This window comes from Vipera ursinii, assembly GCF_947247035.1.
Source record: "Vipera ursinii genome assembly, chromosome: 7".
In the NCBI taxonomy this organism is placed as follows: Eukaryota; Metazoa; Chordata; class Lepidosauria; order Squamata; family Viperidae; genus Vipera; species Vipera ursinii.
In genome coordinates, this window is record NC_139521.1 from 65,562,638 (window position 1) to 65,590,536 (window position 27,899).

The window sequence follows — 27,899 nt, forward strand, 5'->3', positions numbered from 1 at the left end:
CTCCTAGCTGATGAAATCTTATCTCAGCTTCAAGGTAGACAAACCCTTTGGTACCTGGGAATGAGATGAATTAGTGTGAGGAAGTAGAGGAGGACTTTAATTTATGAGGGAAGAGGCTACACAGCTCAGGAGATGTTTGAAAGTAACTGCCTTAATTAACCTCTTGGGAATTTACTCTTAAAAGATTTCAAGACTACTTTTTTTTTACATCCTTATGTTACATATATTTATCTGAAATGTGTGATTCTCCTATCTTTGGTTAGCCAGTTAAACAGCCTTGACAAATAGGGTGTGGCCAAACAGAGGAGTATTTAAGGAATATTAGGAGTCCTTGTCTTTCCGGTTCCCTTGGTCACTAACCGGTGTTTGTGGCAGGCATTTCACTCCCAGCATTTGTCTCCTCTGTTCATTTTCCTAAATTCTTTCTGAGCTTGCAACAAGGTAGAAGAGAGCAGAGCAGAAGTCCATTATTTATCTTGGGAGGGGAAGCAAATCTATTAATTACTTATTAATGGAGATTCCTCAGAGATGAGGAATTATAACCAACCAACTGCAATTGGCTAATGTAGGGGCCTTCAAACCTGGCCCTTTTATTTATTTTATTTATTTTATTTATTTATTTATTTATTTATTTTCTTGAATTTGTATACCGCCCTATTCCTGTAGGACTCAGAGCGGTTTACAGGGCAGTTAAAACCATGAAATACAAAAAATTAAAATCAATTAAAACAATTAAATTAAATTCAAGCCCCAAAAGTAAATCTAAAACCCAATTAAATTAAAAACCCCACAGTCTGGGCCAAACAGCGCAAAGAGCCAGGTTTTTAGGTCCCGGCAAAATGAGCGAAGGTCGGGGGCAGTCCTAAGTTCTGTGGGTAGTTGGTTCCATAGGGCAGGCACACCCACAGAGAACGCCCTTCCCCTGGGAATAACCCACTGGCATTCATTAACCGGCGGTACCCTGAGAAGACCCTCCCTGTGGGAGCACACAGGACAATGGGAAGATGATGCCGGCAGCAGGTGTTCCCTTAGATAGTCCGGACCCAAGCCATTTAGGGTTTTATAGGTCATTACCAGCACCTTGAATATCACCCGGAGGGCAACCGGAGCCAATGCAGCTCGCGGACAAGAGGTGTTACACGGGAGTATTGGGAAGCTCCCATCACAACTCACGCGGCTGAATTCTGCACCAGTTGAAGCCTTCGAGTGGTCCTCAAGGGAAGCTCCATGTAACCGGGAGGTCACAAGCACATGAGTGACTGTGCGTAGGGCATCTTGGTCCAGATAGGGCCGCAACTGGCGCACCAGGCAATTCTGGGCAAAAGCCCCCCTGGTCACGGCTCCTATATGATCTTCAAAACAGCCATGAATCCAGGAGGATGCCCAAGTTGCGAGCCCTATCAACGGGGGGTAACACCTCATCCCCTATTAATGAAGGAAAAAGCTGGTCAGTCCGAGATGCCGGTATGAACAGCCACTCAGTCTTGGCAGGATTGAGACGAAGCCTGTTTCTCCCCATCCAAACCAGGACCGCCTCCAGGCAACGGGACATCACGGCGAGGGCATCACTGGGTTGGTTCGGGGTGGAAAGAAAAAGTTGGGTATCATCAGCGTACTGGTGATACCCCACCCCGAAACCACGAATGAGCTCACCCAGCGGCTTCATATAGATGTTGAACAGGAGGGGAGAGAGGACCGACCCCTGAGGGACTCCACAAACGAGAGATCTTGGGGCGGACCTCTGTCCTCCTGTCAACACCGACTGTGAGCGGCCCAGGAGGTAGGAGGAGAACCACTGTAAAACAGTGCCCCCCACTCCCAACCCCCTGATGCGCCGCAGTAGGATACCATGGTCTATGGTATCAAAAGCCGCTGAGAGGTCTAATAGGACTAGGACAGGAACAACCCCTGTCCCAAGCCCACCAGAGATCATTCACCAACGTGACCAATGCCGTCTCCGTGCTATGCCTGAGCCTGATTGGTACGGGTTGAGATAGTCCGTTTCCTCCAGGAACAGAGGGAGCTGATGCGCCACCACACTCTCGACAACCTTCACCAAAAAGCGAAGGTTGGAGACAGGACGATAGTTATTCAAAATCGCCGGGTCTAGGGCAGGCTTCTTGAGGAGGGGCCTCACCACCGCCTCTTTCAAGGCGGCAGGGAAAACACCCTCCCTCAAAGAAGCAGTTATTACTGCCTGGAACCAGCCTCGTGTCTCCTCCCGGGCTGCATAAACCAGCCAGAAGGGGCATGGGTCCAATAAACAGGCGGAAGAGCTCAGCCTCCTCATGATCCTGTCCACCTCATCGGGGGTCATAGGATCGAACTCAGTCCAGATAACCCTCTCAAGACCACTCGATTCCTCCCCGTCAGACTCTGTCCAGTCAGAGTCCAAGCCGGCCTGAATCTGAGCAATTTTATCCACAAGATGATGACTACACTCCTCGGCCTGCCCCTGCAAGGGTTCCTCCCTCTCCTCCCAATGAAGGAGGGAGCGAGCAACCCAAAACAGGGTGGCTGGGTGATTATCTGCAGACGCGATGAGGGCAGCGAAGTAATTAGACTTCGCTGTCCTCATCGCAGCGAGATAAGACCTTGTAAAGGCTCTTAGCCACAATCGGTCAGGTTCAGACCAGCTGGATCTCCAACAGCTCTCTAGACCCTGTCTCCAACGCTTCATCTCCCGGAGCTCCAGAGAAAACCATGACTTGTGGACTTCAACTCCCAGAATTCCTCAGCCAGGGTGCCTAGGCTAATGCGAAAAAGTGGAAGACTCTCAGTGACAGGCAGTCCTGGAGGAAACCGATTGCCTTGATCAACTTCATAGTTTTCAAGGTGGGCCAGTCTTGAGAGTGCCCTGGTTGACCTGATGGATGATATTTCTCTGGGGTTAAGAGGAATATGTATCTGTTGATTTGGAGGAGAGAGGGGCCTTCTTATCAACTTTACCATTGGCCATAATATCTCTTGAATTGCCAGAGAGATTTGGAAATAAGAGGTACACAATAGTTTTATATTGTAGGAAGTCAGCACCCCCTCCCAAAGGAGGCTTTCCTAGGATCAAATCATTCATTTCTCTCCACTACCAGGGAAACAGTAGAGCCTAATCTTTAGGAATGGAGATTTTGTAATCCATTCAGAAAGACTGGACCATCCTATTCATAACCAAAACACCTTCAGCCACAGCTCTCATAGAAGGTTGGAACTGATGAGATTAGAAAAACAAAGACTCCTAAAATCTATGTTCCCCACCCAACTCCCAGGACAGGGCATGACCTCCCAGCCACAATGGGAGTTACGCAACAATAATTAGAATACCAAAAGGGCACACTCATGCACAGGTCAAAGTACATTGGACAGGAAGCCCAAAGAGGTTATAAAAACCCACCCACTGTCAACTCCATTTGTCAGCTGTCCCAGAACTGCATGCTGTTGTTGGTTCTGCTCATCAATAAACCTTTCCTAAGCAGCTGGCCTCCACTTTTATTTCCAGCATCTGTCTTCTGGCTTGGAACTGAACCTGATTTTTCTTCCAACAATATCTATTCCTTGGGTATATTTTAGATGCTTTGAGTTACTCCTCAAAATGTATCATAGGCTGCCCCTTAGAGCTAACTTTTATTTCCAGAGGTTTTCAACACCTACATGAAACTTCTGGCAAAAAATAATCCAGAAATCTGGTGTCTACCTTTAATTCTGTATGACATCTTCAGGATTTGGTGTCCTCGTGAATGCCTATCTGCAAAACCATAAGGAGTCTGCTCTGTTTCCAAACTAATGCATTTGATTAAAAGGCATAAACATGACTGAGCTCTTAATAAAGTGTTTTTATCTGGAAAACTGTTACCAGATTCCTGAATGACATGGCTCTCTTTTAACAACAATGGTGGTTGAGGTCGGAAGTTAACAACTTTATATCAAAAACTCTCTGACAAAAATAATATCCTATTGTATGAAGAGGAGGACACAGAGAAAGCCAAGTTACCAGAAGGAGAGGAAAAGAAAGTGGAATGTAAAAAGAAATTAAAAGAGTAGCCGTACATTTTGGAGTCTTGGTATCTAACCTGAATCCAACCCAGTAGCAAACATTTATGAGTGGTGTCTTACAAACTGATTTTGAATGAACCTTTATTGTCAAAGTGTAACCATGTATACATTGAGATTGGCTGAGCCTCCCTTCGTGCCCCCCCACCCCCACCACAACTCACAGTGACAACAAACCCACCATCTTGCCACACCACGTGAGCTAATTGCACAACACACCAGCCTTGCAAGTGATAGGTAAGATCCAACAGGAAAAAAGGTCAAAGGTAATTGTTTCCTCATCCTTTTTTTTAAGAAACACTTGTCTCTCAGCATCAATGAAAGCTTTGCATAGATTACATGGCATCAGCAGAACCACAATATGTAATTTAAAAAGAAAATAAATAACTACTGTTGCCTGACTCCATTGTGGTTGGGAAGTCCTGTCTTGTCCTTGGAGCTGGGTGGGGGAATGTAAATTTTTAACCCATCAGCTATGGGGCTGAAGGCATTTCGCTTATAAGTAGATTGGCCAAGTCTTCCTTACTAGATCAGAAAATCTGCATTCCTAAAGGTTTCTTTGTTTGAAGCTGTTTTCCTATTTCCTTTTTCCTCCTCATGCCCCTTCCATCCTGTTGTGACTCAGGGTCAGCCTGTGGGTTCGGCAGTTGGGTCGGACAACTCAGAGGAGGAGGGGGGTGTTGAAGACCTTGCTGAGGGGGTTGAAGATCTTGCTGATGAGAGCCCTCAGCCAGGCCCCTCCCACTTGGTCACCACGGAGACCCAGCTGTGTGAGCCTGACAGCGTGGATGAAGATGACCCACAGCTGGTCCTGTTCAAGGACGCCCGACGCAGGAGGCAGTCAATTAGGAGTAAACAGAGGAAGGCAATGGGGCTCCTTGGAAGGAGGCAGAGAGAAGCCACGCCCTGAACTCTATATAAGGGGAATGTGTGGGAGGGCTGGTTTGCTGAAGGCAACCGCTTGAATAGTTCCTGTTTCATAGCTCCTGTTTCATGGTTGGTGTCTGTTTTATATTAATAAATTTGGCAGGCTTTATTCCAGCCTCTTGCCGTTTGTAAAGGGGTTGTCTCTGCCTTTTCTGCAGGGCCGGTAGCAGGCTGGTACAGAACACATCCAAAGAGAGCCTGAAGGAGTGTAAAGTGGAATTTGAACCTGTTATCTAGATGGAAGTTAGGAGTCTGACAAGGTCCAAGAACAGAGGTAATAAAGGCAGGATCGGGAATAATAATGGAAATATCAGGTTTTATCCTTAGGTAGATTTTTGCCGAGCTAAAGATGGGTAGGGAATATTTTCATTGAGTAGCAGGAAAAGGTCCCATGAGAGATTTCATAAAAAGGATAAAGTGCCATTAAGGCGGCGGCTCCCAACTTTTTCTATGCCCCGCACCCCTTGCAAAAGTTCAAAAGAACAGCAACAAATTATGCTTATGTGCTATAATTTTGAAAACCCAAGTTTTGGAATATCGTCTCGCACCCCCGGTTGGGAACCCCAGCATTAAGGAGAAGAAAAAGAAAAAAAATGATCTGTGTGACTCTATATCACCATTACGATTAGTTGTCAATATTAACATTTTCTTCTCTCCGTTTAATTAATTCTGTTTTACAGACAGCTGCAATCTCTCCATTTTGTGCAAATAGGTTCTGTTGTTGGTTTATTGGTTTGTTTGTTTGTTTGTATATCCCAGCTTTATTATTTTTAGAAATAACTCAGGGTGACGGATATATAGAACACCTTTCTCCTTCTGTTACAATTCCCTGGGTGAAAAAACAGCTCCTTTTATTAATCCTAACTATATTACTGTTCAGCTTTACTCAACAGCTTCTACTCCTTCTAATTCAAAAATTATTCTGCAGCGATTCTGTATTTTTAATGGAAGAAGGAATGGAAAAATTGAATAATATTACCATGTATTTTATCATAAAATTCTCTGAATGTCAGAACTGCTGAAAAGAAAAAGGATTGTTTGGAAGCACAACATGCTGATTGTGATAACCTTTAAAGAGAGAGGTGTGTTGTTTTCTTCTTCATTTTGTAAGTGGATTTGCATAGGGTGGAGTCTTTTGCAAGACTTATTCTAAAGTCCTCCCTACAATCTGTCAATTGACATTTGTAGAAGAAAGCAAGAATGCATCCCATATTTCATTTTCTCTGGTTTTCAGTCTTTGCAATCTATTGCTATATTGAAGCTTTGGTGAAATGTTTTATTCCTGTGAAGAGGAAATCTGTGGCAGGTGAAATTGTCCTTATCACTGGAGCTGCAAGCGGCATCGGAAAATTAACAGCCTTTGAATTTGCCAAACATGGAAGCCGATTGGTTCTCTGGGACATAAACAAGGTACCGCAATTATTTTACTTTGGAATTAGCAAATTAACAAGATAGAAAGAAGAGTGGGGGGAACAGAAAGGAAAACAAGCAAAAGGCTGACCAAGATTCCTGGAAATAAGATCTAAATATACTAAATATAAAGGGAACAGAAAATAAGACATCCTACTATTAAATACAGTACATTGTGTTGTTTAAGTGTTCCCTTTATTTTTTTGAGCAGTATATATCTGTGGGACAAGTTCCAATGGAAATATAGTATGCTTTCTGCTATCTTTGAAAAATAGTTCAGGAGCTTGTAGAAATAAGTGTGTGTAATTTGCAGAAATAGCATTTTATTTAAAGCTTTAAATAAACAAACAGCATAAAACATGTTTATCTAGTATTCAGGACAGTTTACTCTGTCTGAAATGGTATAGGATTCCCTGTTTGAGCTAGTTCCAACTCTGTTATTAGGTTACTGCATGCAATATAAGACTTTGGACCAGCTCGTCCAGTACTAATGCAACCTTCATTCTTATTCAGCAAAATTCCTGATTTTAATTCTTTACAAGAAATACAAGTCTGTCGTGTTGTGGCGTTTGTTTGTCAAGTGTCTTTTTTTTAAAAAAGCAAATCAAGAATTTCACAAGGCTGTGAAAATACTTTCCTTCGGACAGGCTTTTGAAGCACAGCAGTGACTGGAATGCTGCTGTTTGTTCTTATGTACGTTTGTAGGTTTCTGCATTGGGGGCGGGGTTTTTCTTATATTGTATTGTATGGATTGTTTTATGTTCTACTGCTATAGGCAGCAATGAAAATGCTGCAAGTAAATGTATACACTGGAGATAGAATCTCTCACTCACAAACATATAGGTAGACCTTGAGATATGACTGGTCATTTAACGAGTGTTCAAAGTTACAACAGACTCCTCAAAAGCTACATATAACCCCATTTTAAAATTAGGGAAGGGAGAGAAGCAGGGGGGGGACTGCAACACACACATACCCAATTCATCCTTACAACCAACCGCTGCAGCACCCAGCCACCCACCCCGCAAGCCTGGTTAGCTATTTAAAGATGATTGGCTACATACAGGTGCTAACTTTATTATTTTAATGTCATCTTTTGGCAAATACCGTATTTTTCGGACCATAAGACGCACTTTTCCCCTCCCAAAAGTGGGTGGAAAAACGAGGTGCGTCTTATGGTCCGAAGGTAAGCAAAAACACTTGTCTTCCGTTCAGTCAGCGCAGTCCATCAGCTCCATTGGAGAGACGTGATTGAATGAAGACATGGAGTTCTCCGCCCCGCCCCTGTGATTGGTCGGCAGGGGAGGAAATACGGACGTGCCTGCCATGCCTTTTGACTGCCTCCCCCTCCCTGCGCGCGCACATTTTCTTTCTTTTACCTCACTGCTAAAGAAAGTTTTTGCTAAACTAAACCTCATAGGCAAAGCCGTGAGGAGTTGTCCCTGCAGGTTTCTCTGCGAAGTTTATTGGAAGTGATTTCCCATTTGCAAGATAATACTGCTAATTGTTTGAAATTGCTTTGGCATCTTAGAAAACCTATTCAGGGAAAAGAAACTACTGGTAGCTACCTTTCTTTCTTTCTCTCTTTCTTCCTCCCTCCCTCCCTCCTTTCTTTCTTCCTTCCTTCTCTTCCTTCCTTCCTTCTCTCTTTCTTCCTTCCTTCCTTCTCCCTTCCTTCCTTCCTTCCTTCCTTCCTTCCTTCCTTCCTTCCTTCCTTCCTTCTTTCTTTCTCTCTCTCCCTCTCTTCCTTGCTCCCTCCATCCTCCCTCCTTTCTTTCTTCCTTCTTCCCTCCCTCCTTCCTTCCTTTTTTCTCTCTCTCTCTCTCCCCTCCTTCCTTCCTAGTATACCGGTATTATTTGGTTCAGAATTTTTTTTTCTTGTTTTCCTGCTCTAAAAACTGGGTGCGTCTTATGGTCAGGTGCGTCTTATGGTCCGAAAAATACGGTAAGTTCCAAATAAATGAGCAAAGAAAGTTTTTTCATACAACCACAGAATGTTTGCGCATATACTGTATATGTTTTTTCGCAAGATTATGTGTGTTTGTATAAATCATTTAAAGGCAAATTTTGTGGTCAGTTGCTTGTTTTTTTGTAGCTCTGAAAATGTTGTATAAAACGTGAAATACAAGATGGAAAATGTAGTTTACATATAAGTGGTTTGCTGGGAAGCAAATGGGGTCGAGATCATGTCTATAACTGTGCAATCAAAGACATCTTAATATTCTTTACTCTTTCTCCTGTAGACACCCCTATTTACACAATAGATATAAGACATAGGAGGAGAGCAGATAGAGGCTGAGTCAAAAGAGGAATCAGCCTGGGCTTCCGGTTTGCCACGCAGCCGCCATGGACGCCTGGAAGACGAGCTCAGTCTTCCTCGTCCAGTTTCGCATCTCTGGGGGGCCCTGGAAAGGGCCAAAAGTCACCCTGTAGGGGCGACCAGCAAGGAGGGACCTTTGCTGGATCGCGGGAGAGCAGTAGCTCTCTCACTAGAGCTGGCACAACCCTCCAAACCAGCGAACGAAAGACCGGCCATGTTAATATGGCTCGTCACTAGGCTGCAGACAGCCAAAGTCACACTTTCCATCAGGCAACTTCAAAGCAGCACAGAAGAGACTGGGTGAGATCTACCTCTCTTAAATCCTAATTCTCTTTTGTACCTGCATAAGCTGCTTAAGTACTTTCCCCCCTGTGTAGAGGGAAAGGGGATTTCAGCCCTCCCTCTAGAAAATGTGCTGACCGACTACTACTCAGGGTAGTTTTAAAACATTGGAAAAAAATTAATTGGATCCCAATCAGAATTTTATTTCCTAAAATTTGTGGACTAAAAGATTTTCTATTCTTTATTCTCTTTTTATTTTCACTGAAGATCTGGGTTTTTCTTTATAAAACAAAAGCAAAACTGAAAAGATTAAAATAACTTTGGGGCTCAGAGGACAGCTTCTAATGGTAGGAGCGACATCTTGTGACTAAACTTGATATTTCAATTTGTTATTGTCTAAAAGAGACTTGGCTGACAGCCCAGAAAATAGATAAGACACCTGCAACCTTGGAACATTAGAAGCCCAGCTCTGCTCCTAAACCAGTGGGGAAAAACTTTCTTTTTGAAATCCCTGACTAATCAGGAAAGACTTTTCTGATGGAGGAAGATCAGGAACAAATTCTTTACATGTTAAAAGAATTTCTCCAAACTCTCATTATAGCTGGTGAAGAAATAAGAGGCTATAGAAAAAAAACACCAAGAAGGCAGTCTGGACTTGAAAACTCAAACTTTAATCACAAGTAAAGAATTACCTATACAGAACACAACAGAAAAGGTGGAACAATTAAATACTACAACAGAAGACTTGATTGGTCAACATACACAGATAAAGCAAAATCCAGGGAAAAAAATAAATAATATGAGGAAAAGAAAATATTTTCTATATAAACCAAGAAGAACAGATGGAAAAGAAGACAAACAGTGCAAGACAACCATGTTGAGATGGAAAAACAAAGAGATGACCTCCTAGAATGGCTAGCCCTCTCAAAAAAAATTGTGACAATTGTATCTTCAACGTCAAATAAAAAATATAATACAAGGAGATCTGTTTGATAACTCAAAAGCAAAGACATGGTAGACGATTTGGCAAAGAAGAAAGCTAGAATAAGACTGAAGAAAAATGGGATTTTGGTCTACTTATGAGAATTAAAATGGAATAGACTTAAATAGATAAGATGTGTACTTTGAATATGAACTGAGATAAAGGAAATTTTAGCTATTTAAAATTTAGAAGTATAAGTATTGATAATGAAATTTGAACACTGATTGAGTGTTAATGTAAGTAAGATATATATAAACTAAAAAGTATTGATAAAATGTAAGAAAGGTGCTTTTATGTGATTATTAGAATAAAAATTGTGTTAATTCAAATATGAGACAGTGTATATTAAGAGGAAAAGAGAGGAAATATTTACTGTATTAGGTTGAGACTTGTACCAATTATATTTGTATGTAATTGCATTATTGCAACTCAGTCGCCACATTGCTTTTTGATTATGTAGTTGTAATATTAGAAAACCAATAATAATAAAAATAAAAAGAAGAATTAGCCTGAAGTCATTATCTTCCCATAGAGCAGTGATGGTGAACCTTTTAGAGACCTAGTGCCCCAAACCCACCTTGCTCTGCCCCCACCCCACTCCCCCACAGGGCCTCCCACCATCTCCATAGCCCGCCGCAACAGATTGCCTAGACAGCCAGCAGGCCATGGTGGCCAGGCCCTCTGTCCACGTCCCATAGCATCATCTGTGTACAATAGGGCACGAGGGCGGAGTCTTGTCCCCAGTGCCCAGCTGCCATATCCTTGGCTACGCTGCTCCATGCAGCCCACGCCCAGGGTGACTCTTCTCCAGAGGGGCTGCTGGTGAGGGGGCTGTGGGGGCAGGTGGGGCTGGGATGACGCCATATGTGCCCACAGAGTGGGCTCTGAGTGCCGCCTCTGGCACGTGTGCCATAGGTTCACCACCACTGCCATAGAGGGTTTAAATTCCACCCCTCTTGAATTCTGTTAACTTTTATCTAGTGCCAATTTAGTGCTGACAGTTAGTTAACTAGATTCTTATGTATGGGCCAGACCAATAAATTAGCTTACCTGCAATTTAACATGTGGTTATACATTCTTTGCACCCTAACATAAGACAACCTAAAACTAGTGGACAATCACATAAATATGAGCCAACAGTATGCAGCTGTACCCAAAAATGCCAAAGCAATTCTGGACTGCATTAATAGAGGGATAGACTCAAGATTACATAAGGTAAACGTAAAGGTTCCCCCGCACATGCGTGCTAGTCATTTCTGACTCTAGGGGCCGGTGCTCATCTCCGTTTCAAAGCTGAAGAGCCAGCACTTGTCCGAGGACGTCTCCGTGGTCATGTGGCCGGCATGACTAGAAGCCAAAGCCACACGGAACACTGTTACCTTCCCACCATAATGGTCCCTATTTTTCTACTTGCATTTTTACATGCTTTCGAACTGCTAGGTTGGCAGAAGCTGGGACGAGTAACAGGCACTCACTCTGTTACACGGCACTCGGGATTCGACCCGCCAAACTGCCGACCTTCTGATCTACAAGCTCAGCGTCCTAACCCACTGAGCCACCGCGTCCCTTGAAGTTCTAATAGTACCTTACAAAGCCTTTATAAGACCACACTTGGAATACTGCATCAAGGTCTGGTCACCACAATACAAAAAAGATGTTGAGACTCTGGAAAGAGTGCAGAGAAAAGCAACAAAGATGATTAGGGGCTGGAGGCTAAAACAGATGAAGAACGGTTGTAAGAATTGGGTATGACTCTAGTGTAATGAGAAGAAGGAGTAGGGGGGGACATGATAACACTGTTCCAATATTTGAAGGGCTCCTACAAAGGGGTTCAAACTATTTTCCAAAGCACCAATAGGTAAGAAGTAATGGTTGAGAACTAACTAACAAAGGAAAGAAGCAACCTAGAACTAAGGAGAAACTTCCTAATGGTGAGAGCAATTAACCAATGGAATAACTTGCCTTCAGAAGTTGTGGATGCTCCATCACTGAAGGTTTTCAAAAAGAGACTGGACAACCATTTGTCTGAAATAATATAGGGTCTCATGCTCGAACAGGAGACTGGATATCTGAGGTCCAACTTCCAACTCTATTATTATTCCAACTCTATTTATGAGTGGGTGAAAAAGAGAATATGCTTAAAAGACAGCTAACACTAATTTAGATGGAAGAAAAATGAGGAGATAAGGATATTATCATACCTAATATAGACATTGAAAATCCAAGGAGACGAGCTGCTCGGACATCACCCCTGAATTGTATCGGAAGAGGAATGGGAGGGAAGAAAGGAGAGGAGAGAGGAAAGAGAGTAGAGGAGGGGGAAGGAAGTGGGAAGGTTGGAGGGAAAGAGGAGGAGAAGTGGGGAGAAACAGGAGGGGAGTGGTGAGGGAAAGAGGAGAGGAGAGGAAGAAGAGGGAAGTAGGAAAGAAAGGAGAAAGGGAGAAAGAAAGTAGAGAAGAGGGAAGAGAGAGAAGGAGGGTGGATACAGTGAAAGGGGAAATGGACGAGCAGCACCCAAACTTACGTGTATGTATTTATGTATGGCGTATAGCGATATATTTGTTGACTTGTTTGTGGAAGAAATGGGGAAATAAAATTGAATATATATATATATATATATATATATATATATATATATATATATATATATATATATATATATATATATATATATATATATATAAAAGAATGCTTTGATCAAGAAGCTTCTCACCTAGCTTGAGAGATTCCAAGATTGCAATCACACTTAAATGGGAAACAAATGATTTTATTGATGGTAGTTTTATTACTGATCTCAAGGGATGAGCCAGTTCATTCCAGTAGAGGTTATTCAGGCCAGGCACATCTGCTGTGGAGACTTGGGATGAGTCTCAATGTTCCATATATTTGTATAGGATTTTATAGATGACTATACTAAGACTGCATGATCCTAAATCATCCTTCCATCTTACAGTCTATTTGCAAGACACAATGAATCCCCTGGTGAAAACTGAACATGCATAGTGGCCAACTAGTTCCGACTACTCACGGGACAGAGTAAAATGGAGATGGCTCTACCATTGATTCAGTTAACAGTCCAGTCCACATAAAAGGAAGCATCCTTTTAGAGAAGCCAATCCATGACCGTTCAGAATATCTATATTGGTTTGGTTAGACATGAACTTTAAATTCTGGAACTATGATCGTGCTCACATTGTAGTAACCTTTTCCCCAGTAATATTTTGTTGGCAGAAGTGAACGACATTTATCCTTTCTACTGTTTGTAGCCTGGCATAGAGGAAACAGCTGAAGAATGCAGAAAGCTGGGAGTCGAAGCATATCCTTATGTGGTGGACTGCAGTTCGAGAGAGGAAATCTACGGCGCGGCTAAGAAAGTGAGAATTCTGTAGAGTAAATGAGTGTGCTGTTTCCCTGTTTTTTATAAAGTTTTGGAAAACCAGCTTTAAAAAAAAGATTATCACATTCTAATGAGCTTAGAAACTATTTCTCCCTATTCAGTATGATATAGTTATTGTGGAACAAATAATTAATTATTGTTGTGTAACAATTCATATACTGAAATATTAATATAATATTTTGTACAGATGGGTACAAAATTCCATGTGTGTTGTATGAATGGAGAGTTCCAAAACTGGCTAGATTTGCTGTCCACAGTGTGGAGAGTGGGATTGCCATTGTGCCTGAAAACACTTCCCATGACCCTCACCACCTGCCTTACGAATTCTTTTAATTAAAAAGAAAATAGTCATGCTGCAAAGTAAAATGCCAGCCTCGAGCATAAGCTTTACTTTGAGGAAGGCTTCTTGGCCCTGGTTGTGCTCATAAAGTGTCTTAGAAGATGAAGATCTGAAAGATGCTTTTTCAAAAGGCAACTGGACTTTGTTCTTCCTTGAAGACGTTTCACTTCTCATCCAAGAAGATTCTTCTGTTCTCTTTTTGGATGAGAAGCGGAACATCTTCAAGGAAGAACAAAGAAAGTCCAGTTGCCTTTTGAAAAAGAACCTTTGGGACAACCATGACCTGGATAACTGAGAATCTCCATAGACAAACGAATGCACAGATGCTACCAAGGACTGCCTTTCAAAGTACACCCCTTTGTCCCAAACAAGAACAAAGTTAAGGGGAAATTGGGAACTTGAAGGCCCTTAATCCTTTTGTGAGGCTGTTCTTAAAATTTCAAGCAGGACTAACAATCTCCAAAAGTTGGTAAAAAACCAGAAATATTGGTATTACGAAAAATATAATAAATATTTTTATTTATAAATAGACTTATCAATATATATCCATATGAGCTACGATTATTGTGACTACTTCAAATTGTGGCGCTGAACAAATGGTGGTTACAGCTGGTCCTTGGAGTTCCTGATCTCCCGGCAACTCCTTGATCGTGGGATCATTATGCGCTTATAACACATGTGGCGTTTGCACTTACAGCCAGTTGCCAAGCACCCCATGATCCTGTGATTGCCATTTCCAACCTTCCCTGCCAGCTTCTCCAGAAAGTCCGTGGGGAAACTGGCAGGCAAGATCACTATTTGCTGGGGTAAGTCTCCCCTACATATGCACCCTCCTCCAGGCCCTCTGCACTTTCACAATGCTGGCCACTGTGCACTCCCACATACCTTCATAAACCTTCCGCAACCCATCCTGTGCCTCTTGCACACCTTCCTCAGCACTTGCTCTGGACCCCTGTGAACCCCTTCAATCCCTCTGTCACCCGGAAACAGCTTCTTAACTGTCTGCAGGCCTGGGACTTGCAACTTCCTGCTGTTTTCCCAACTAACTTTGGCTGTGGGAAGCAGGCAGGAAGAAAGTTCCCTCACTTAACAACTATGGGATTCAGTTCACGAAGGCAACCAGCACTGCAGAGACTGCCATCATTAAGCAGTGGGGTTGCACTTTCTAACCATATGGCTTAGCGATGGAAATTCCACTTCCAATTGCCCTTGTAAGTTAAGGACTACCTCTATATTCTTGTCAGCCGTGGGATGAGTCCGCATCATGTAGATATTTTTGCAGCTAAATTTTCCCCTAGTTATCTCACCCGTTGCTTCTTGAAGAAAGAAATGGAACATTTATTTATTGGTTAGTTGTTTGCCGCCCATCTCACCTAGAAATGCTCCTGTGTTTGCTTTTCAGGGTCACATTTTTGTCAGTGAGATCCAGTGAATACTTGCTTGTTAATTTGAAGTGTACAACTCTGGCCAGTAGCCAACAAAATTTTAAAACAAAAACAAAGCGCTTTGGTTTTACCAAAATAGCCTCTTCGTAGAATCATTGTATGTATATATGGGTTGATTACGTCAATTGCCTTCTAAATCAGCCTTACATGACTATCCCAATACGTCAAGACTTCAGCTTCCAAAATTCTAGTGCTAACATACTGAAATACAGCACATCTGAAGAACGCCAAGCCTGATCTAGAATTTGTAAATGTGCACTTTTCTTTTAAAATGTTCAGGCTTTACTGTGCCTTTCAGTCTGTACAAAGATCTATACAGCACCATAGGAAGAAAACTAAGTTTAACCAGTGCAAAGTTTAATAATTTCTGTTTCTTAACTTTAAAGGTTAAAAAAGATGTTGGAGATGTTACTATTTTAATTAATAATGCTGGTATGGCAGTAACAGGAGACCTGCTTTCCACCCAAGACACGCATATACAAAAAATATATGAAATCAACATTCTAGCTCATTACTGGGTAGGTATCCTTAAGAACTTAAATTTTAACTATTCAATTAATATTGGGGATACAGTGCTTAAGCTTAATTGAGCTTACAGGACCTTAAAGCACAATCCTAACTAAAAATGTCATTGGGGAAGGTTAGAATGCAGTTAGCACCGTTTTCTGCTAACTGCTTCTGGATTTCGTTCAACCCTAGATTTGGACAAATGAAAATTCCTTATTTGACTTGAACTTTGCAGCTAATTAAGAGTGGGCTGTCTATATCAGCTAGTGTACAATTGAAATCTGAGCATTCGCGTATAGTTGTTTTGAAAAGCAATAAGGAAAAGCATAAGGAAGTATTTGATTTTTATCTGAAGTCGAAAGCTACAATTAACAATTTTGGAACAAGAAAGATATAAAGCCAAGTTGAGACTGTTCTTTAATCTCCTGGTTTTCATTTCCTCAGATATATTAACCACTGTTTTCCTAGTTTGGCCATGATAGAAAAGTGAGGTTAACTAGAGAAACTTTAAGAAATTTAAGACATACAAATTTCTTCATTTCAAAAAAAAAAACACCATGCAAAATGCCTGCATATCAGAACCATGACTTGTTTATATTATGAATATTACATTAAGATATGGTAGCCCAAATAGTAACAGTACTTGTTTTAAAAGTGTATATACTGTTCACTCCCATAAGGGATTCTGCACATATATTTTGCAAATATAATTTAAAAAAATATTAAATCTTTCTCCCAGAACTCTCAGGCAAACTTTTTTTAAAAAATTCTCTAAAAAGTCTCAGTAAAAACTGCCTTTAGTTGCATCCTGCTATAACAAACAGGCCTTTTTAACAGTAATTTCCTCCATGAAAGTCTCGTAGTGTTATGCATGTCTATAATGGGATTAACAAATGGACTCCTTAAAGATCTAAGTATATGAGGGAGCACGTGTAGGCATAACAAATAATTTGGGTTCAAGTCACATAAAGGTTTATACACCCTAATGCAGACTAGGGCATTTTACAGCCCCTGAGCCACATACAACCCTTTGGCTGTCCCTGTCCAGCCAGCATGAGGTCAATCAGAAATTAGAAATCAAATATAAATAACTGTACGCCATGCATGCAATACTGCATATTTCAGCATCACTGCACTATAATACCTCTTGAAGGCCTGTTCATCATCTGTATTACCAGACTTTGCTGTATCCAGTCTCTTATTGAGGGCTGTCTCAAAGATCCCAGTCTACTATTCTAACCTTGAGATTATTATGGTGGCTTTACTGCTGTTGGCAAGATAGGATCTGTGCAAAAAACCGAGTCTGAACTTGGACCGGAGAAGACCTAATATAACTAAACCTCAAAGCCAGATCATCCCAGCTAAATTATTCTTAAAGAAATAGCATGTGACCGAGGCTAAATATTTCTTATTATTAATAAAGGAGAATATTTGCAGCTCAAGGTTGAAATGAGGGGTTCTTGATGCTCTCTGAGCTTGGTTGTTTTCTCACAGATATTTCATTACCCAAACGGTAATATCGTCAGTGCTAGTCAATCCTATTACTGCATATGAAAAAATAATTTATTTTAAGAAAGTTAATTCGTATGTAATTATCAGTGCTCCTGTATCACATTCACCATGGTACGCATAACACTATTACGTTCACCAGTGCTTCCAGTGATTATTGAAGAGGGAGAAATTATTTCATTATAAATAACTTGCATTTAAATTATTCAATTTAAGAAGGTGTGTGTTTCTGAATGAAAAATACAGAAATGTAAGCATCTGGCAATGTGGGGTGTTGTATTTTTTCTTTTTTCTTTTTGGTCACATGTGGAATCTTAATTGCAGACAATGAAAGCTTTCCTGCCAGCTATGATGAAAAATAACCATGGTCATATTGTCACTGTTGCATCAGCTGGTGGGTTTATGCCAATTCCTTTTCTGGTGCCTTATTGGTATGTATGAGAGGTTTGTTTTTTTCTATCGAAATCAAAAGGTAGGAGAGCTCAATTGTGGTCTTAAGTTGAGGACTATCTGTACAGCCCACCCTGCTCTTCCCAAAGTTTATTTGAGTGTAGGGATTTTTTATTAAAAAGTTTTAAAATACATTTTTGAACATAAACCCCATCCCCCCTACCCCTAACCCTAACCCATACCCTAACCCACCCAATACCCCTACCTCCCCCAGCCCCCCCCCCGACTTCCCAAAGCAGAATACAGGGTATTATTTTCACAATCTTAATGTAAAATATACTAACTATAATTACACTTTAAATCCAGTCGCGCTTTAACTCTCCTTAAACATCATAATATATCTCCATTACAAATATTCTTCACATATTCCAAATTCTACCATTTCTATCTGATTCAAAACTTTCAAAATCCATTCTTCTATAATAAACAAATCAGCCTTCTTCCAATATCTTAAAGATCTTACATATTCCACTAAATTACTTTAACTTTTAAAATTGTAATCTTTTACAATTCAACCATACATAATAATACATTGCATCATCACAACCACATCTTCAACATTTAGACTAACAATTTAAATACATACATACTAATTTTTAAGATGTACTGTAAATACCATCCCCAAATATCCACCATTATTAGATCTTGATTATCCTGCAATCTTTAACAAGTTCCATTTCTAAATCTTATTTCTATCAAAGTCCTCCATTAATCTCTATTATTATTATTATTATTATTATTATTATTATTATTATTATTATTATTATTATTATTATTATTATTATTATTATTCCTTAAATCTAAATGCAGCCCGTGTCATTCTTCGAATCTTAAGATCTTTAAATAAAACCAAGGATTGCACAGCTTCCGAAACTATTTCTTGTAACTGTCGCTCTCCTTCTTCCTTTCCTTTTTTGACTTCTGAGGATGATGGTAAGCCTGCTTTCAATACATTAGAATAAAAATCATGTGCCTTCCCTACTGTATTAAGACAATATCTTTCTCCAGAATAATTCACCACAACCCCTGATGGTATCTCCCACCTGAACCGAAGCTGTTGTTTCTTTAATTCATCTGTCAGAAAGAAAAAATCTTTCCTTTTTCTCAAAATTCTTGGAGGAATCTCTTTCAGAATCAGAACCTCCTGATTGGCCACTTTAAGTCTTTTATTATAAGACATTTGAATGATCTCATTTCTAATCCTTCTCTTTGTAAAATACACAACCACATCCCTTGGCAGTTTCCTTTGTTTAGCAATCCAAGAATTAACACGAAATACTTTATCTATCTTCCCAAAAAAATCCTCAGGTTGAAACCCCCAAATAGGCGCCAAGGCATCCACCCTCTTCCAGATTCTCCTGCGGATTTTCTTTCAAGCCTCTGATCCTCAAGGCGAATTCCATATCTCTATATTGCATCATCATCATTTCATCTTCAGGTTTTTCCATTTTATTCTCCACTTCACCCATTTTAGCCTCCAGCATCAAATTATTTTGTTTCACTTCTTCCACACATTCATCCAGATTCTCAATACAGCCTGAAAACACTTGAAGTGCCATCAAAGTATCCTCCCTTATTTTCTTGCTCTCCTTTCCAATAAATTCTGCCACCTTCTCAAATATTTTTTCAGACTGAATTTTTAAGGCATCGTTTAGAGCATATTGTAAATCTTTTAAAGTCAATACAGATGCAGCAGCTTTGGGAGGTAACTGCAAAGACTGCGTTCCAGATTGCTGAACAAACAATGCCTCCGCACTTTTAAAAACGGGTCTATGTGGTTTGGGAGCCATTTTTGCAACTAATAACTTTCAATACACACTTTCACTTTCCAGTCCATTTATTACTTTGTAGTTAAACTATGAAATATCCAAATCTTGAAAATAACTTTTTAGCACCTCCAAATTATAACTAGCTCTTTTAAGGTTTAAAAGTCCATTTTACATATTCCTACTCAGTTCAAACAGTCACTTTACTTTGAAAAAAAAACCACTTTCACTTCTTGTTAAAAAGAAAAAAAATCAGTCAGGCGCCATCTTTCCCTTCTTTCAAAACGATCGTTGGAGCAGGAAGAGAGTTTGAGTTTCAGAGTTAAAGCTTTGTACTTGATATTTATACTGCTCCTACATCGGCTCTGCTACTACCGTCACTCAAGATGTCAATCAGATCCAGCAGGAGCGGATTCAGCGTCTTGTTCTGCTAAAGCAGAAGAGTCCTTCGTATGGAGCATTTCCAGGCTTCGGGGGGGCTCTCACCCTTCATGCCCCAGAACAAATGTTCTGGGGCTCTAGGGGAGCTCTACCCCTACCTGGAAGCTCCCTCTCCCCTCTTTGCCCATGGAGAAGGGTTTTCGAGTGGCGGAACAGCTGATCGTTGGCTATTCCGCCGCTTCAACGGGATCAAAGGGCTAGTGGTCAAATCCGACCATCCTCGCCACTGAAGCGCCACCCGGAAGTCTCCAAGTGTAGGGAATTTTTTAGAATCAATTAGGATTTGATTAAGAATGTCTATTGAATCTATTTTAGTTTTCCCGCTTAATGAGAACGTCTAGCATTTGTTTTTCTTTTGAAAATAATCTCAGGAGACTCATTGAAATATTTAGTTTATGTACAAATGCACAGGGTGACTATTTCAACAGAGACCCAAAATCTATCATTCTCAATTCAAATTTACAACCAACATCGTGAGAAACCTGCCCAAACTCCAACTTTATTTCTTAGCTGATTCAGTTTGCACCAGACTACTTTTCCCCCACAGACACACACTTTTGCTTCTTTCTTAATCAGCTTCCACATCCAGTTTCAAAGGAGGAAGTAAAAACAATGAGTAACATCTGCCTATAATCTTTATGGACCATTTTAGTGTCCATAACAATAGTTCACTAGCCTTTTTCTGTTAATGTTAGGAGTTATTCATATTTAGAAACTGAAGACTGGGGACTCCTTGGTGCCCTCTGAGCTTGGTTGTTTTCTTGCAGGTTTTATTATCCAGGCAATCATTTGTCTGAAACGGTATAGGGTTTCCTGTCTGAGCAGGTGGTTGGACTAGAAGACCTCCAAGGTCCCATTCTATTCTATTCTATTCTATTCTATTCTATTCTATTCTATTCTATTCTATTCTATTCCATATTTTCTATTCTATACTACTCTACTCTACTCTATTCTACTCTACTCTATTCTACTCTACTCTACTCTACTCTACTCTACTCTACTCTACTCTACTCTGCTCCCATTCCATTCCATTCCAACCCATTCCATTCCATTCCATTCCATATTTTCTATTCTATTCTATTCTACTCTGTTCTGTTCTATTCTTGTTCTATAATGAAAGCTAGGTAACATCTTCAGTGCTAGAAGTGGAATTTGCTCTCTGTTTATGCAGGTAGTCTTCAGCTTGCAACTGATTGCTTAGCAACTGTTTGAAGTATGAAGGGACCTCCCCCAGGCTACTTATGACCCGGATTTGAAATCCCGATGCTCCCCTTCATAGTAATGAGGTTGCATTTTGGATGTTCAGCAACTGGCTCATATTTTCACATATTGACATCTTGTTGTTATTTGATGTTGTGATTTACAACATTTTTTGCCAAAAGCCAGCATTTATTCTGTTTTCTCAAAAAAAACCTATTGCAAACAATGGGTTTGTTTAATGTCTTCTGTGTTTGCTTAATGACTGCTACAAAAAGGAGGAACAAGTTAAACAATGATAATATGGGCAAAAATGTTGGACATACTATAGAGCTTGAAGAATGGGAAAAGTTATGGGACAGAAATATTAGATTAACCAAAGCTGTACCATATAAAGAAAATTTTTATAAAATGTTTTATAGATGGCACATGACACCAGTGAGACTAGCCAAAATGTTTAAAAATACTTCAAATGTCTGTTGGAAATGTAACCAAAGACCAGGTACTTATTATCATATATGGTGGTCATATCCTAAAGCAAAAAGGGTTTGGCTTAAGATACATCTATGGTTGAAGAAGATGATTAAAAAACAAATAGAATTTAAATCAGAATTGTTTTTGTTAGGAATAGGCCCCAACTATGACAAGGAGAGTGGATACTTAAAGTTACATGTATTGACAGCAGCGAGAATTATGTATGCCCAATATTGGAAAAATGAAAAGTTACCGACTGAAGAAGTATTAATCAAGAAAATATTGGATTGTGCAGAAATGGATAGATTAACTTTAGAGATTAAAGAGTAAGAACTTTCAGTTTACTATAGAACTTGGAACAAATTTTATCAATAGCTAGATAAGCGAGTTAGAGAGAAAGGAATGTGATATGCAATTTTGAATTTATTTGAGTAAGAAAAATACTATACATTGAAAACCTAGTATTATTTATGATAATCTATTATACCTGCTATCACTGTTATCATTAGCTTTACTACTTTTATTTATTTATATTTACCCAGACAATATGCTGTTTGCCAAATATTGAAGTTATTGGGGGAAACCCCAAACCTCACCCGCAACGTTTCCTGTACCCTATCTAAAATTCCCATCCCATTACCCCTGTCTTTAACCCTATAAAAACTAATAAAAATTTTCAAAAAAGAAAAAAAGGTTGTAAAATCAGATGTGATCACATGATGACCCATTTAACAACCAGCACAGTTAAGACTAATTCCAGGCTCAGTAATGGTTGTAAGTTGAGGACTACCTGTATACAATTGCTTATAAACAGAATTATAAAGTATAAAACTACAAAACATAAATAAACCTGCAAACAATAAACCTATAAACAAAGTAGATTATAAGCAGAGATTAAACCCCACACCCTTCTAGCACTGAAGATATTACTTAGCTGGGTAAGGAAACATCTTCAGGAAAATAGCCAAGCTTGGAGAGCACCAAGGACTCCACGGTTCAACCCGAAGCTACATATATTTTCTTTTATCACTGAAGTTGAGAGGAGAGGAGAAAGGCTCTTGAGAAGAGAAAACTATCAGACCAGAGTTGCATAAAATTCTAGTCAATAGTACGTTGCTTCCCTTTGTAAGCTTGTTTATAAGCCTCTTGAAGGGCTTACAGGACTGAATGATGATACATTCACACCCTGCATATCAGACTTCCATGGACATTAAAGCTCCACCTTGCATGGGGCCAGGTTATTTGAGGGACTGCCTTACCCCAATGACATTCCCCCTTCCCATCAGGGCCAGCAGGAAGGGAAGCACGTTGCTGGTCTCTTAAGCCACCATTGGTGGGGGACCCACTTTTTGGAATCTCCTTTCCCCTGAGGTGAGGTTGGCCCCAATTCCGTTGCTCATCTGGAAAAGCCTCAACATTGTGGGCCTAGGAATCCTATGGGAAAGTGAAGCTCATGAAGGGCCTGTATAGGTTTGTTTGCATTCTTTCCTGTCTTTTTGTTGTTACTGTTTTTAATTGGTTTCAACTCTTTTTAATGGAAGAAATAAAATTCTTTTCTCCCTTAATTCTCCTCTCCTGTTTAGCTCAAGCAAGTTTGCCGCTTTAGGGTTTCACAAAGGCTTGACCAAAGAATTATCTGCTTTGGGGAAAGATGGGATCAAGACGACCTGCTTGTGTCCATTTTTTGTAAACACGGGGTTTGTGAAAAACCCACAGTCAAGGTAAGAGGCAAGATGGGTCTAGTTAGCATAGAACAGTTTCACAACCTTGACAACTTTAAGACATATGGACTTCAACTTCAACATGTCGGCTGTGGAATTCTGGGAGTTGAGATCCAGCTGTTAGATATTCGGTTCGGTGAGACATTGACGAGGCAGGATGGTGAAACAGCAATACGTTTATTCAGTAACAACAGAAGCAGCCCCAAACGCTGCTCAGCTTCTATTTATCCGGCCTGCCCCTAGTCAGCAGCCAATGAGATTAAACAGTAACTTCCCACCTTAAAATGCAAAGTAACAACTCCGGAGACAAGCTGTCTGGAGTTTTAACTGTAACGGCTGTTAACCGTTGCACTCAGTTTTACAAGCAACTTATCTCAATACATAACACCCCTTCCCCCTAGATCACAGGTCGGCAACCTGCGGCTCCGGAGCCGCATGCGGCTCTTTGAGCCGTCTCTTGCGGCTCCCAGCCGCCCGGTGCGCGCGCACCTCTTCCAACGGGCAGTGGTGCGCGCGCACCTCTCCAAATGGAGAGTGGCACCGCCCGTTTGGAGAGGTGCACGCGCACCTCCCCAAACCTTTGGGGAGGTGCGCGCGTACCTCCGCGCGAATGGGCAGCGGTGCCGCTCTTTCAGGAAGCCCGCCGCGGCCCGTCTGTGAAGCTGCCGAAAGCGGCAGCTTAGCAGACGGGCCGCGGCAGCTTCCGCAAAGAGCGGCGCCCCTGCCCATTCCGAGAGGTGCGCGCGCACCTCTCCGAACGACCGGAGGTGCGCGCGCACCTCCCCAAACTTTTGGGGAGGTGCGCGCGTACCTCCGCGCGAACGGGCAGCGGTGCCGCTCTTTCAGGAAGCTGCCGCTTTCGGCAGCTTCCTGAAAGAGCGGCGCCGCTGCCCCTTCGCACGGAGGTACGCGCGCACCTCCCCAAAGGTTTGGGGAGGTGCGCGCGCAACTCCGGTCGTTCGGAGAGGTGCGCGCGCACCTCTCGGAATGGGCAGGGGCGCCGCTCTTTGCGGAAGCTGCCGCAGCCCGTTTGCTAAGCTGCCGCTTTCGGCAGCTTCACAGACGGGCCGCGGCGGGCTTCCTGAAAGAGCGGCACCGCTGCCCATTCGCGCGGAGGTACGCGCGCACCTCCGGTCGTTCGGAGAGGTGCGCGCGCACCTCTCGGAATGGGCAGGGGCGCCGCTCTTTGCGGAAGCTGCCGCAGCCCGTTTGCTAAGCTGCCGCTTTCGGCAGCTTCACAGACGGGCCGCGGCGGGCTTCCTGAAAGAGCGGCACCGCTGCCCATTCGCGCGGAGGTACGCGCGCACCTCCGGTCGTTCGGAGAGGTGCGCGCGCACCTCTCGGAATGGGCAGGGGCGCCGCTCTTTGCGGAAGCTGCCGCAGCCCGTTTGCTAAGCTGCCGCTTTCGGCAGCTTCACAGACGGGCCGCGGCGGGCTTCCTGAAAGAGCGGCACCGCTGCCCATTCGCGCGGAGGTACGCGCGCACCTCCGGTCGTTCGGAGAGGTGCGCGCGCACCTCTCGGAATGGGCAGGGGCGCCGCTCTTTGCGGAAGCTGCCACGGCCCGTCTGCAAAGCTGCCGAAAGCGGCAGCTTTGCAGACGGGCCGTCGCCATCGGGCAACCGGGAACCGGTTCCATCTCATTTTTTTAAAAATGGCAGCCGCGTGCATCCGCGCATGCGCAAAAAACCTTTTTGCGCATGCGCGTGCATGGACACACGCACGCGGCTCCCTCTTTTTTTAATTTGTGATGGAACCGGTTCCCAGTGGCTCTTTTTCTTTTTTAGGTTGCCGACCCCTGCCCTAGATGGTGCAATTCTTAAGTAATAAGTTGACCTCCGTTCATTCTGCCGGGACCTGAAGACCTGGCTCTTCGAGCTCTCTGGCCCAGGCTGAGAATCAATCTTAATTTTAACTGGGGTTTTATTTATGCAGGGACAAATATAATTTTTTAAAATTTGTTTTTAACTTTTGTATCTTTGTTTTTTAATCACCCTGTAAACCGCCCTGAGTCCTTCGGGAAAGGGTAGTATATAAATGTAATAATAAATAAATAAATAAATAAATAAATAAATAAATAAATAAATAAATAAATAAATAAATAAATAAATAAGTTGGTGGCCTCCGTGGTCGCTCTGAGCATCTCAGAGTTGCTGAAAGATTCCGGTCTACCAGCTCGTCTGCTAGGCTAGGTAGACCGGGTTTTTGAGATCCGATTATCTCAGATCGACCCGAGTGCCTTTGGCTGGCCTGTCCCAGTAGATCCGAGCCAAAGTCCATTTGTGGTACAGTCTCTGCTGGGCTTGAAATCGGGGCCAGTTGGCGGTCCTGCTCAGTGGGTGCAGCCTGTGCATTCGGGTTTGAATTGCTTACCGCTAGGCCCCCTTCTCCATAGCTGGGAGTCCGATCAGTGAATGCAGATTCTGCTGTTGGGCCATTGTCGAGTCACCCCCGGGGTTGGCTATTACTGAAGCCTTGCACCAGCAGTTGGTTCCCTAGCCATGGGAAAGAGTAGCTGGGTCAAACCCTGAACTTTCCCCCCACCATGCCCAGAAGGTTCTTCTTTCCATCTTCCAACTTTATTTTTCTGCACTATGTAGGCAGATTTCTGAACCAGACTCTGGACTACCATTCTCCTTCACACACACACCCCAGCCCCAATTTCCACCACCACCCCCTCTTTTGTATAAATGCTTCCAAGGCCAAAAATATTTCTACAAATAAAAATAAGTTATTGTGGCAGCTACAAAAGAGGAACTGGTGTTCATGCACCTTTAAGGCCATGGGTTTGTCACCGAGCAGATAGAATCAGTGTCACTGATAACTGTAGTCCACAAGACCCAGCAGTCACTTCTTTTAAAATGAAGTGAATTAGTAGCTCACTACTAATAATGTCAACAATTACAATTCCAGAATATTGCCTATTCTGACACCTGAGGGAGTTGCAAGGAGGCTCATGGATGGGATACTCTGCAATCAAAACAAGATTCTTATCCCATTCTCCATTACAATATGCCCTTGGATGGAAACGTATGTATGCAGGGTGCTTAAGGGCTGAATTTCTACGCTGACAATTAGAACTAAAATACATGTTGTGGCATATCAAAAAATAAGCAGTGAAATCAAGGTCTTGCATTGAAGCAGGTTTTGAGACTTTTGTTTCATGTTACTCTATTTTTTTTTCCCAGAATTCTTCCTGAACGTGCTTTGGTGGCTTTCGAAAAGATTTTGGATATCAGTTTTGATGTGAAGAAACAAGAATGACTCAAAGCATCAAATCTTCCCAAACTTTCCAAATTTTAGGTTATGTGAAATCACATTTCTAATATCATTGTTTTATACTTCTTACGTAACCTGCAAAAAGGAATTCCAACCACTATGCTTCACAAATCTATATTAAAATAACTTTTTCAAGTACTAGTATAACACTCTGATGAGTTTATTTCTTCCTAACATATAAAGAAGACATAAACGTAACTTCAAACCCACTGATTTCAAAGTACTTTCTTAGACAAAATTGATCTCCACATTTTGTGTGATCTGGCTTCATTTTTGTTTTACTTATTTGATCTCATGAGTGTTTAAGGAAATTAACTGGCCCAGTATCTCAGAAGAAGTGACTTCCAGGTTGGGAGCAACATGTTGTATTGTTAGGAATAGAAAACCCTCTCTGAAGAAAAGCTAAACTGGAAAGGCAGGCAGGAAACAATATGGAAGCAAGACATACAAATATTGGCCTGAACACCAGATAGCTGTGCCATCATCATGAAAATATGTCCTTCTATACTAATGTCTGGAGGCTGTGAGGGTCTAGGTGGGAGAGGACAGTGCAAATTGAATCCAAGTAAGACTGAGTTGCCATTTATATGCTGAGGTTCTCCTTTGGTGCCATTATGACCCCTAGATGGACAGGTACTATACATCCAGGAGCAAGTTGGTGATTTGGGAGTCCTTCTGGACATGTAGCTTCTTAAACAGAAGATGGAGGCTGTGGCTGGTGGGTTCTTTGCCTAGCTTTGGCTGGTGCACCAATTGTCGCCTTACCCAGTACAAGAGGATTGATAAATTCATCCATTTATCACCACCAGAACTGACTACTGCAATACACTTTACTTAAGACAGCTTAAAGATTCACCTGCAAATTAGTAATACAATTAGTTGAGATCACAACTTGTTCCCATCATTAAGGAGCATAATTACACCTACAGGTTTGTAGAGTCGATCTGAGAATGAGATGAACAATCTCTGATAAATGAATTAAATAAATATTGCAGACTCACCGCTAGTAACCACATCAGTTCCAAGTGCAAAATGTTATCTTGAGTTTTATTACTCAGCCAGGCAATGAAGCATGTTCAGAAAAACAACCAAGTTCAGAGAACACCAAAAAGCCAACCATTTGTAAATAGTCAATCCTCAGCAGGCTCTGGCATGAATAACTCATATCTTTCACCACCCAGAGAATTGTTGCGTATGTCCCTGGATAATTATTTTCACAGCAGTAATTAAGTAAGGTTGTAGTAAGAGTGGCTTATTGAATCAAATCCCAGTTGTTTTATAAAACTTGAAACCCAAGGTAAACAAATGTTCTCTTTTAGCACTATGTATGGCCCCACCCTGAGGTCACCCTCACTTCTTCAGCCCTCTCCCTGCTTAAGATTTGACACAGCCATTATGATTTGACAGGC

At 41.7% G+C, this 27,899-nt stretch overlaps 1 protein-coding gene across 1 annotated transcript; it reads left to right on the forward strand.

Moving 5' to 3' along the window:
* The first annotated feature begins 6,164 nt into the window (after nucleotides 1–6,164).
* LOC310643302 (estradiol 17-beta-dehydrogenase 11-like) lies at nucleotides 6,165–26,626 on the forward strand. The gene is made up of 7 exons (XM_083367571.1): nucleotides 6,165–6,381; nucleotides 13,232–13,339; nucleotides 15,534–15,665; nucleotides 17,488–17,594; nucleotides 23,075–23,212; nucleotides 26,125–26,241; nucleotides 26,400–26,626. Exons 1-7 carry the CDS (start codon nucleotides 6,172–6,174, stop codon nucleotides 26,473–26,475), a joined length of 888 nt encoding a protein of 295 aa, XP_083223697.1. The 5' UTR covers nucleotides 6,165–6,171; the 3' UTR covers nucleotides 26,476–26,626.
* The last annotated feature ends 1,273 nt before the right edge of the window (nucleotides 26,627–27,899 follow it).

Coding starts and splice junctions, on each gene's coding strand:
- LOC310643302 (XM_083367571.1), top strand. CDS start 6,172: ATGCATCCCATATTTCATTTTCTCTGGTTTTCAGTCTTTGCAATCTAT. Junction 17,595..23,074: donor CCTTTTCTGGTGCCTTATTG/GTATGTATGAGA, acceptor TCTCCTGTTTAG/CTCAAGCAAGTTTGCCGCTT. Junction 23,213..26,124: donor GTGAAAAACCCACAGTCAAG/GTAAGAGGCAAG, acceptor TTACAATTCCAG/AATATTGCCTATTCTGACAC.